The sequence below is a fragment of the Salarias fasciatus genome, chromosome 2 (assembly GCF_902148845.1).
Source record: "Salarias fasciatus chromosome 2, fSalaFa1.1, whole genome shotgun sequence".
In the NCBI taxonomy this organism is placed as follows: Eukaryota; Metazoa; Chordata; class Actinopteri; order Blenniiformes; family Blenniidae; genus Salarias; species Salarias fasciatus.
In genome coordinates this window covers 25122990-25134477 of record NC_043746.1, presented here as the reverse complement: position 1 = coordinate 25134477, position 11488 = coordinate 25122990, and the positions used below count along the sequence as shown (strand labels likewise).

The following is an 11488-nucleotide window of genomic DNA, read 5'->3' as shown; positions in this document are numbered from 1 at the left end:
TTATTCACAACAAAGGCAGTATCTGATATTAACTCTATTTTTTTTAAAAAAAAAAGATGCTGAAGTAACACAAACACAAAGTTTTCGTTCATAGCCTGATTTGTTTTCATTTGTTAACAGGACCCTGTAGGAAGACATTCATATTTACAGGAGTACATGAAGGCAGCACCAAAGATGCTCTCTGTGTCAAGATGAACGTTTAGTAGCAGAAAGTCATTATCATGAGTCACAGCTCGGACAAAACAGACAAACAAGAAAGTTTCAAGTTGTTCATCGTCCTGCGTGGGTACATAAACTTTTCCTGCTCTTACAGGTCAGGGAAAATTGAAGAACAGAATTCAAGGTGTGTATGTGCAAAAAAAGTGACAGATTTTATTTTTTTTTTCTTTAGTTACTTTTGATTTGTTTTTCGGTAAGTTCGCGGCTTATAGTAGTTCATTTATGAGTTTTTTTTTTGTAGTAGTTTTGTGTATGTGGCACATCAATCTATTTTTTTTATATATACTCGTATATTTTTTCTCAGACTGCGCCCTCTGACGGTCCTCTCCGCGCTGAGGCTCATGGGTAATGTAGTGCAGAGGCGTGTCAGAAAGGTGCGCTCACACCTGTCTGGTTCCTGAAAGCAGCAGCGGAGTGAGAGCTCTCTCCTCCGCCTTCTGTCTCTGCTCAGACGTGATAAAAGCTGCGGGGCCAGCTGGACCTGCGCACACCGTAGACCCGCCTCCGGTCCCGGACTCACCTGTCCTCACTCCGTGCAGTCCGGATGTGACGGCCTGACCCCGCATTGGAAGGATGCCGGTGCAGATCCCGGACGACTCGGACTTCGCTTCCTTCAAGGAGCAGTGTCTGAGCGAGGAGGGATGGACGGTCCGCTACAACAAGGGCAGCGTGACGGTGTGGTGCCGCGACGAGGAGAGCAGCACCGTGCAGAAGCTCAAGGTACGAGTCCGGACCGGTACAGGTCCAGAGGAGCTGGACCGGGACAGATCCAGAGGAGCTGGGCCTAGAGAGATGAGAGCATTTCAGTTCAGATCCAAAGTGCTCATCAGGCCAAACCACACAGAAGTTTGAACCAGTAAAAGAATCAGAATTCAAAGCTTCTCGAGGTGTGTTAGTACATCTTCTTGGTCGGTCCTTCAGGATCCGTCTGGACTCGGGCGGTTCTTTCCATCAATGAGCCGTAGAGTCGAGTCAGGAGTACAAATATTGACCCGGCTCTTCCTGAACCTGCTCAGCCTGTTTCAGCGCTGAAGGTCAATATTTGTGCAGTTTCCCTAAGTCTGCGGTCCACGTGTCAATCCAGCATTTATTGTCTCTCAGTTTATACTGTTAAAACAAAGGCCGGGTCATTGTGTGAATGATTCAGGTGTGAAAGCGGATTAAAGTGGTCAGAAGGGGGAGGTCAGCTGACTCCTGCTGCTCTCATGTTGCTATCTGTAATGCTAATTTCACATCCTGTTGGGTTGATGCATTCTGGGCATTGTGACTGGTTTAGACGCCAGTCAGTGAGAGAAAGACAAGACGTTTGACCTGGAACCAGATCCTGAGCGGTCTGGCTCAAGAAACAAGCCGATCGTCTTAACCACAGAATCCGTCCGTAGAGTCCAGGACCCTCAAAACCAAAACCAGACATCCTTCAAAGTCCAGGAACTCACTGGAACTAGTGGATCAGTGTCCAGATGTGAATATGTGATTTCTGGACAGAGAGGTATGAACCGGTTGATCTCATGACGTGAGGGGCATTTGGTCTGTTGATGGTCTGACTCCTCCGAGCTCTGGGGGGGCGTTCGATTCGTGTGGCAGGACATCTGTCTGGATCAGAATCCAAACGCCAAAACCACATAGATTGAGGAACTCGGGTCAACCCCTTTTGATCTTTACATGTTATAAAGGTCCTGCCTCAGCCGCAGGTCAAAGGTCAGGAAGCGATCCAGTTGCTTCAGGTGTCATTCGGAGCTGATCTTTGCTCTGGACGGTAACCTGGTCACTCTCGGACTACTTTACACGTGTCTCTCGGTGCGTTGTCGTGGAGCTGACCTCTGACCTCTGAGCTCCATCCTGTCTTTGTGGGATGGGATGAGTTGGTTTACGGGTGATTAATGTGAGACAGCGCCACCAGGAGGAGAGAAGAGGAACACTGCTGTTCTTCAGCCTGAAGCAGAGACGATGCGTTTACTGACAGACCATGACTCCATGCTGCATCCCAGAACGTACTTCACTTTTAGTGTTTTTGTTAATTTGTTGCAGTCTTGGCAGTGTTCAGGAATAATGCAGTCATAATTCAGAGTTGTTGTGTGTGCAGAGAGAAAACTGAAGCTCTGTGAGCATCACAGGTGAAGGGGGAATCAGGCGTGAGGGTGTGATGCCTCAGCCTTCATCAGGTGGGAAAGCGATCTCTCTAAAGCAGTGATTTCCAACCAGGCTAAAGAGGAAGATGAATTTATCAAAAAGAAAAGAGTGTAAGTTTCCAATAGTAAAAACGTGGTTCCCTGTGGAAAGATGTTGGGAAGCGCTGCTGTGGAGGGCGCCTGACGCTGGAGCCCAGAAGTTTTGAGCCTTTTATGGCTTGCTGGAGGCTGAGTGACGGGCGGACAAAGAGACGGAGCGGGAGCCTTCATGAATGATTCAGGCACGGCGGCGTGCTGCTGATTGAGTTACATGGAGCGTTTTCCAGCTCTGACCCTCGCCGGTATCTGATGACTGCGGCTCGGCCGAGCCCAACGCTCCTGTAAGATGACAGCAGTGGAAAAAAGTGACGTCCTACAGTACGAGGCCGGGCAGCGCTGAGAGGGAGGCGGAGGACAAAGACTGGTCTCATTTCCTCTCCGCTTTATTCTGCGGGGATGTAAAGACGCCCCTGGGAGCTGGTTACTGTTTCCAAACTCCAAAACATCTGAAAACATGAAGGGGAAAACTTTCCTGTAAGCCTCGAAGCAAGGCACCTGATCAGGAGTCATGACTCTCAGTTGAGACTGAGTCACGTCACTGCTGACACCTGGTGGACAGACCTGGAACTGGAATGGGTAAAGCCTGCACAGCATCACCGTTGTGTGTGTGTGTGTGTGTGTGTGTGTTAGATGAGGATCGTGTGTAAAGACGTGAAGGCGGAGACGCTTTACGACGTCCTCCATGACACCAGCTACCGCAAGAAGTGGGACACCAACATGATTGACACGTACGACATTGGCCGACTCACCGTCAACGCAGACGTGGGTTATTACTCCTGTGAGTGCACGCACACACACACACACACACACACACACACACACACACACACACACACACACACACACACACACACACACACACACACACACACACACACACTCACACAGGTGTTACTGCACACATACCTGACTCCACTACCTGTGTGTGTGTGTGTGTGTGTGTGTGTGTGTGTCTGTGTGTGTCGTAGGGAAGTGTCCGACTCCTCTGAAGAACAGGGATTTCGTTACCATGAGGTCATGGCTGCCGCTGGGTAACGACTTCCTCATCATCAACTACTCCGTCAAACACCCGGTCAGTGTCAGTGGCCTCAGAATCTGCCTGTTGGAGGTGAAACTGTCACATTTGCCTGTCGGGTTCCGTTTCCCCGAGATCGCCGGTCATGTCCCTCCGCCTTCTGTGTCTCCGTAGCAACATCCTCCGAAGAAGGACTATGTCAGGGCGGTGTCACTGCTGACCGGGTACCTGATCCAGTCCAATGGCGCCTCCAGCTCCACCCTCTACTACTTGACCCAGGTGGACCCCCGAGGTGAGGCACCCACCTTCACCCTTGCTGTGTGAGCTTGTGTGACCTCTGACCTTCACATCCGTCTGTGACCTTTGTCCACAGGCTCGTTACCGAAATGGGTGGTGAACAGAGTGTCTCAGTTTGTGGCTCCAAAGGTGAAAACGACAGCCCGTCCCCACCTGTCTACCTCCACCCCCACCTCCGTCTCACAGGCCTTCTGTTCGTCTCTGTCCTCTCAGGCCATGAAGAAGATCTACAAGGCGTCCCTCAAGTATCCGGAGTGGAAGCGGAAACACGAGCCGAGCCTGAAGCCGTGGATGTTCCCGGAGCAGAACACGCTGCCGTGCATCAGCGTGTCCGAGCTCGTGCTGCAGCGCGCCGACTCGCTGGAGAACATTGACGAGAGCACTGTGAAGGAGGAGAAGACGGCGCAGAACAGTGACGATGATGAGAACTGAACACACACACGCACACACTCTGGTTCTGACTCACTGTTTGTTGGTTGGTTTGATGAACTGAAACATGTGGGACTCACTCAACCTGAAGGACCTCAGCAGCTCCGTCTCGCCTCCTGATCAGGTTACAGCGACTGAAACTATACTTCCCTCAACTTTAATGACCAGAGTATTTTTTGCCTTCTCTTAGATGTTTTTCTTTCAGCAGTTTAAGATAATACAGCGTGACGACATGTAATTAAAAATAACTAAAAACCTTCCAAATTTCACTCTGTCTTCAGTGAAACTTTAACTTTGATGCGGTTTCAGGCTTGAACAGGTGATACAGGTGATGGGAGACACCTGAGGGGGGGCGGGGCTTGATGGTGAGAGAATCCCGCTGGAAGAGTGTTATTAGATGAACGTTCTTCCTCTCCGACCATCTTGATCCTCACTCTGCTTTGAGTTGACTCTTGTTGTTAATCTGTCTGTCGAACAATAAAGAGTCTGTTCAGGTCCTGTTCCCAGACCCTCAGATCCACCAGGTCCTGCTCTCAAATGGTAAATTCTTCATAAGCAACTGTGTTTTTGTGTGTGTTTATCAGAAAGAATCAGAAGAGTCAGGTCTCTGGTTTCCTGCTTTATTGTTCCTCAGTGAAACGATCAGAGGGAATCGAACCTGATTACAGTGCAAACACAAACCTGCCGATCAGCAGCTGAGGAGCTTTTTCACTCATTCACCAAAACTCGCATATAATTTTTTTTTCTTTATAAAACACTATAAAAACTATGTCCTCTTTGTATTGAACGTTCTGATTGGCTGTGAAACACTACAGCAAGGACCGCACCAACAATAAAACGACGAAATTACAGCTTCCTGTTCCAACTACATGTATAAATAAAAGTGGGACAGTAAAAAGGAATCAGGATTTTTTTTTTTTTTTTTTTAAGAATAATTCTTCATCGTTCTACAAACAGATGCATCAATCAGGAAGATGAGAGGAGGTCAGAAGTTCAAGTCTTTTTGGTGGCTTTGCCCCCACAGGAAGACCCTTGCATTGACTGGCATAAGGCAGCAGGTGACCCGGCCCACCGCGTGAGACGTCACGGTAGACCGGGTCGAGTCTGGGTGTGCGTCACAGGACGTGATGGGGTCGGTCACATGACACTCTCCCTCGGCCTGCCTCCCTCTCTGGCGGCGCCGTGGGCAGAGTTGAGCGTCGACAAGTCGATGGCGACGTCTTTTCGCCGCACCGAGTTGTCTTTGGAGTGATAGTCGTCGCTCTGGTCCTTGGCAAAGTTAACGAAAACCTGAAATGCAAATCAGTCAGCGTTAGCCGAACTAGCTGACCCATCACCCCCCCACCACCAGACCTTCTGGACTGGTGGTTGTGTGTGTACCTGGTCCAGGGTGGTCTGGGTGACGGAGTAATCTTCGATCCTCAGCATGTCCTTGTTCTTGGCGAGGATGGAGAAGATGTGGGCGAGCGAGGTGAGGGAAGACGGCAGCTGGTACTGCAGCATGTTGCGGTGCTTCTCTTTCAGCGTGCTGCCGCTCAGCTCGCTCTCAATGAACTTCATGACGGGCAGCAGGTCGGGGTCGGGTCCCGCTACCCGCAGGATGATGGTGTACCCGTCACCAAACCTGACACACAACATCAACAGTGAGAGGCCTGTCCAGTGGTGTCCTGTGTGTGTGTGTGTGTGTGTGTGTGTGTGTGTGTGTGTGTGTGTGTGTGTGTGTTTACGCACCTGTTCTTCAGATGCTGGACACTGCCGAGACATCTGAACCTGCCGTTGACCATGATGGCCATCCTAGTACACAGAGCCTCACACTCCTCCATACTGTAACACACAGAGCACACACACACTGTCTGTGAATACACAAATATCAACACACAAACAACTGGCAGCAAGTTGTTCTTTTAACCAGAAATATGAAGGCAGGTGGAGACCAGGATTTGAACCCCCAACGTCTATGGAGTCCCACCAGAGTGACCTGAAGAAAGATGGCGTGTGTGTCACCTGTGTGAGGTGAGGACGACGGAGCGCCCCTCCTTGATGACGCTGTGGATGCAGTTCCAGAGGGCGCGGCGGGCCTTGGGGTCCATGCCAGTGGTGGGTTCGTCCTGTAACGAGGAGCACGGCCAGGTTCAGGTTGGCCCACAGGTGCAGCAGGAAGCAGAGCGTGAAGGTGAGGAGCAGCGGGAGGAGCGGCATTGTCCCGACGCCTCCTCTTCTTCTGTGGTTCTGACCTGTCTGCCTCTCTTCTGTGCTCAGTTAGCAGCGGCAGCTCCTGCTAATCCCCTCATTACACAATATACCTCCATCCGCCCACCCACCCACCAAATCCTGCTTCATAACAACTCTTCTGCTCTCTGATTGGCTACTGCTCCTGTTGCGTAACTCACAGCTGTTACAAACTTTCACTCAAATCCTGCATTCAGTGCTCGGCTGCATCATGGACGCATGGCGGGGGATAAACTATCTCCATGGCAACAAAACCTGTGTGATATAATCCAGGTGTGTTGGGGTATGTCATGGTCACCCAATCAGACATAGAGAGAAGGTGTGATTTACCAGAAAGACGACAGGGGGCGCTCCGATCAGCGCCATGGCAGTGGAAAGTTTCCTCATGTTTCCTCCGCTGTAGCTCCCTGCTGCTTTATCAGCATACTTCAGCAGACTGAGTTTCCTGATGCCCCACTCTGCAACCTGCACCACAAAAGCACCGTCATCAAACACACTGCACTGGATCTTTTCACTGCTTGCTTTTGTGTCTTTCCGTGTGTGTGTGTGGACACTGACGTCGCAGACTTCTTTCTCGGGGACTCCTCTGAGGACGGCGTACAGCTCCAGATGCTCTCGTCCCGTCAGCAGCTCGTTGATGGCGTCAAACTGAGGACAGTATCCCATTCGCTTATGCACCTCATCGATCTCCCTCAGGATGCTGCACACAAACCAACACATTCAGACCACCTCCAATCACCTGGAGGCCAACGCAACAACGGCTGTTTCTCCTTTAGAAGGCTCACTGAAGAAGACCAGCACTCTCAAACCACAACAAAAGAATCCCATCCTGGTCTCATGGCCCAATCCTGAACTCAGCCTGACCTTTGACCTCACCTCTTCCCAGCCAGGAACGCCTCCCCGCTGGTTACCAAGGTGTCTCCAGTCAGCATCTTGAAGGTGGTGGTCTTACCGGCCCCGTTCACACCGAGCAGCCCGAAACACTGCACACCCACACACACACACACACACACACACACACACACACACACACACACACACACACACACACACACACACACACACACACACACACACACACACACACACACACACACACACACAAACACACAGAGGTTGTGGGTCACTGGGTTTCTTTCGTGCTCTGAAATGAGGGTATGACGCTGCACGACTCTCACCTCTCCAGGAGGAATCCCCACACAGAGGCGGTCCACTGCAGGCTTCTGCTTTCTCTTAAACACCTGCACGACCACACGCCAGAAATGATTAAAGAGTTGCAGTCCCTCTTTTGAAAAAGGGACAATAAGCCACAAGTTTAAAAGGAAATTAAAAACTACTTTGGCTGTGATGTTTAGTCTTCGGTGGGATCTTACCTTGGTGAGCTGCCGGAGCTCCAGGATGTCTCCCTGTCCGAGGCCGTGGACGATTCGTTGTCTCTCTCGGGCGACGTCCTCGTCCTCTTCACCCAGGGGGCCGAGTTTGGTGAGTTTACTGACCGGCCTGCACACACACACACACACACACACACACACACACACACACACACACACACACACACACACACAGGTTCACCCATGATGCTGAGTGATCAGTGTTTGACTGTGGCCAGCAGGTGAGCTGTGATTGGCTGTTTTCAGTTCTCACGTGGGTTTGATGCAGAATCTGTACTGGATGAGGACGGTGATGAAGAAGAAGACCACGCCCTCCACCGCCATGGCGAACAGGTTCTTACCCACCATGTCCCACTCCAGAGGAGAGCGGAACCGGTTCTCACCTGTAAGATCATCATCATCGTCATCGTCATCATCATCATCATCATCATCATCATCATCAATATTATCATCATCATGTTAGAATGAGGTTTTATGGGTGTTACCAAATCTCTCGAGGGCGTCAGCCATCGCCTGGTTCTTCACCATGTCAATGAGTCCTCGTCCGAGGCAGAAATGTGGGAATATGAGCAGCACGTTCTTCAGGATGTCGTTAATCCCTCCGATCTCCTGGGGAACAAAGACACATGCGGTCCAAGGTGAAGTCAGCTGATCGTTCTTGTCTGAGAGAACAGCGGGGAGCAGGAGGGGCGGCTCACGTTGTTTCCAAACAGCTCCATAACAAAAGTGGAGATGCTGCCGTTGATGCCGATGAGGATGTTGACGCTGGTGAGGACGACGTACGCCGTGCTCGGGATGGTGAAGAAGAAGGACGCTGGGTACATGAGAGGCGTGATCGACCAGCTGTGTTGTCACCCAGACACCAGAACACATAGTAGCTCAGTCAGAAGGCAGCGCAGAGCAGCACAGTGTAGAATTGTACAACAGTTTGGTACAGAGATGACACAGTGTACTGTAGTTTAGATAATGAGGACCATAAACTAGTGTAGTACCCGTAGAGTAGCAGCAGCAGAGCGAGAGCCGGCAGGTTGGTGGAAGACACGTAAGCGTTTTGTTGGAAACACACGAAGATGAGGATGACCAGCGTTGCCGGGACGATGTAGTTACACTGTGGAGACGCAGAAGCATTAACGTCTCCCATCACACACCGTGTGGCAGACGGAGAGTGGGTGCTGGTTTTTGCGTCTCACCATGTCCCAGATGAAGTTGGCAACCCAGTAGAGGAGCGGATGCACGCCGCTGATGAACTGCATGTGCTTGGCTTTGCTGACTCGCTCCTGGATGAGGAAGACCACAAAGCTGGCCGGGACGAAGGACATGGCGAAGATGACGCAGATGGACACCAGCACATCCACGGACGTCGTTACCCTGCAGATGAACAGGTGGAGGAGGAAGAGGAGGAGGGAGGGATGAACATTTTGATTTGTTGGTGAGGTCTGGACCAACATCTGTTTCGAGCAGCTTGTGTGGGACAAGTGTGTACAAGAATCTGTTGTGTATAAATGGTATAGATGGTGTGTGTGTGTACAGCACAAGTGTCGATACAGGTGCTTCTTCAGGTTAACACACATGCACAACAATATCCAGGTGTGTGTTCAAATGTTTGTATGATGTATCAATATGTGTAAATACTATGCAGAAGTGTGAGTACATGTGGTGTGTGTACAGGTGTGGTCCGTGTGGAGCACTCACAGGGCGACCTGGGACAGCTGTTCCTTGGTCAGGTTGAGAGGGTGGTTGAAGGCGCTGATGCCGTACTTGCTGGGGTCGCTGCCCGGGGGCAGGTTGGCTCTCAGGATGCCGTTATTCATCACATTGATGAAGGCTCCGATGCTGTGCCAGCCTTTGTTGTTAAACCAGATCTGTTTCGGAGACCAATCAGAGCACAGAGCAGGTGTGTTCTCATTTCATTCTTACCGCCTCAAAGAGATTTGGGGGTGCGTCACTGCTGTAGAGGTGTGAGAAAGCGTGCGACGTCTCGTTTGTTGTTGTGCATTGTTGCTCACCTTCACATTGTTCTTTGTGTCCAGCCCATTGATGAAACCGGATAGAGAGGCGAGGAATCGATCGGCAGCAGCTCCCTGCAAAAACATTTGACTTTTAACCTCTGACACTGTGCAGACAAAGAGCGCCCCCTACTGCCGATCCAGAGAAAATTCTCTCCTAAAATGCATCACTTGGAGCATTCTGCCACTGCTTCTTATGCTACCATATAAACAACGGAGATATCTGATACTGTTTCTGAGTTCCCCAAGTGACTGTTGGGTATTCTGGCTCATCCACTTACAAGAAAATGTTTTCACTTCTTCTCTATTTTCAATTTTTTTTTTTTATGTTTTCGATCATCTAAAAGGAAGTGCAGGAAGTATAATAAATACAGGAACTATGGGGAATCACTAATGGTAAGCAGTTGTTTATTCAAGCTCTGCTTAAGGACATGTTGGTTATTGAGATATTGGTTGATAAGGTGCTGGTTACCGAAGAGTGTTGGCTAGCAATCCTTTGATTAGCAGAGTATTTCTTAATGAGGTTTTGATTAACTAGAAGGTTAATAAGTACAAGCCATGTCACAGACTCCAGCATTTGAAGTCTTCTGACCATTTTAAGTGACTGTACTTTGAACTCCTACTTCCTCTGACTCACTTTCTGTAACTCAAAAATCTTGCGGACTCTCTCGATGGCGTCATCAACCTCATCGGCTGGTGGGAGAACCTGAGTGCTCCTGGCGCCCAATGAGAAGCCTCCGTACCTTCAAACAGGAGCAAAGAGAAGAGGTGACTATCTGAAGCAATCACAGACACAGAGCTTGTGATTTGGAAATAAAAGCAAACACTAACCTGAATTCATTCACCCAGACTTTGTTCTTCAGGCTGAGAAAACGTAAAATAGAAACTACATCACACATGTTGTAAACAAACAGACAGGCAGGCAGGCGGACAGAAAGGTGTGTGTCTCACCTCTTGCCTATGATCTGTGCATAGGTTTTCACCAAGTAGTCAGAGATGTTCCTTCCAGTCAGGTTTTGCAGGGTGTCGTTGGCGCTGAGGTTCATCTATATAACACAAACAGGTTTTGAGGTATTAGCTCCAGACCCAGGTCACAGATGGACCAGCTGGTGGTTCATTTTGTATCTTCGACCGCTGCATGGTCTGTTTCCCCGTGGTGGGTTTTAAGATCTCCCTCTTTCCTGGCTGCAGACTCACCTCGGGGGGCGGCAGACCTCCAGCCCCCGCTGGACAATCTGGCAGCATCTTCTTCTTGCCGTCACAGCTACAGAAACAGGCAGGGGACGGATCGTCCATTGTCCAGTTCCTGGAATTGAAGAGCTCGTAGACGCTCTCGGGAACCTCAGGGGTACTCCAGTCCTCGTCACCCATGGTACACGGAGCCTCACTGACCAAGAGGACGGCGAGTCACAAAGACATACAGTTGAGACCGAGACTGAGGACTTCTTTCAAACATCTGTGAAAAGGTGGCACTACTTACGGGATTGGGTGTCCATCCATACAGCGTGTCCCGAAGCCTGGAGGGTCCAGCAGAGCGTTCAACAGCTGCTGCATGGTGTGGTCTGCTGGTTCGTCGTTACTGTAAGCAGGAACAGAGTAAGAACCAGGACTACATTTAAACCAATGTAGAATGAGGACTGGGGCCACACCAAGGCTTAGCTGACAACAGGACTG

The 11488-nt window shown here is 50.2% G+C and overlaps 2 protein-coding genes across 5 annotated transcripts in view; one reads left to right on the top strand and one right to left on the bottom strand.

Annotated features, from left to right (window-relative positions):
• Positions 1–694: 694 nt before the first annotated feature.
• On the top strand, positions 695–4722 carry stard15 (StAR-related lipid transfer (START) domain containing 15). Of its 2 annotated transcripts, none has more exons than XM_030101340.1 (6): positions 695–939; positions 3078–3225; positions 3416–3519; positions 3637–3754; positions 3836–3888; positions 3973–4722. In XM_030101340.1, exons 1-6 carry the CDS (start codon positions 793–795, stop codon positions 4189–4191), a joined length of 789 nt encoding a protein of 262 aa, XP_029957200.1. In that variant the 5' UTR covers positions 695–792; the 3' UTR covers positions 4192–4722. The 2 variants fall into 2 exon arrangements, with proteins under 2 accessions (XP_029957200.1, XP_029957207.1); XM_030101347.1 differs by having other exon boundaries at positions 3637–3757; positions 3839–3888.
• A 316-nt stretch (positions 4723–5038) lies between these two features.
• The window catches only part of abca1b (ATP-binding cassette, sub-family A (ABC1), member 1B), a 29608-nt gene continuing 23158 nt past the window's right edge, over positions 5039–11488 (bottom strand). For all 3 annotated transcript variants that reach the window (XM_030101298.1, XM_030101313.1, XM_030101305.1), the window contains 21 exons: positions 11295–11393; positions 11012–11201; positions 10766–10860; positions 10646–10678; positions 10452–10557; positions 9815–9889; positions 9501–9670; positions 8999–9176; positions 8801–8916; positions 8507–8651; positions 8294–8417; positions 8062–8191; positions 7791–7917; positions 7596–7658; positions 7294–7400; positions 6976–7117; positions 6748–6882; positions 6193–6296; positions 5920–6012; positions 5569–5812; positions 5039–5478 (listed from right to left, as the gene is read on the bottom strand). In XM_030101298.1, the coding sequence (XP_029957158.1) occupies positions 5326–5478; positions 5569–5812; positions 5920–6012; positions 6193–6296; positions 6748–6882; positions 6976–7117; positions 7294–7400; positions 7596–7658; positions 7791–7917; positions 8062–8191; positions 8294–8417; positions 8507–8651; positions 8801–8916; positions 8999–9176; positions 9501–9670; positions 9815–9889; positions 10452–10557; positions 10646–10678; positions 10766–10860; positions 11012–11201; positions 11295–11393 (2629 nt within the window). In that variant the 3' untranslated portion in view covers positions 5039–5325. The remainder of the gene's footprint in view (positions 5479–5568; positions 5813–5919; positions 6013–6192; positions 6297–6747; positions 6883–6975; positions 7118–7293; positions 7401–7595; positions 7659–7790; positions 7918–8061; positions 8192–8293; positions 8418–8506; positions 8652–8800; positions 8917–8998; positions 9177–9500; positions 9671–9814; positions 9890–10451; positions 10558–10645; positions 10679–10765; positions 10861–11011; positions 11202–11294; positions 11394–11488) is intronic.

Bases quoted from the DNA above. Each gene is read 5' to 3' on its own strand.
- stard15 (XM_030101340.1), top strand. From the start codon at position 793: ATGCCGGTGCAGATCCCGGACGACTCGGACTTCGCTTCCTTCAAGGAG. The intron at 940-3,077 runs GTACGAGTCCGG...TGTGTGTGTTAG, and splicing joins GCACCGTGCAGAAGCTCAAG to ATGAGGATCGTGTGTAAAGA. The intron at 3,889-3,972 runs GTGAAAACGACA...CTGTCCTCTCAG, and splicing joins CTCAGTTTGTGGCTCCAAAG to GCCATGAAGAAGATCTACAA.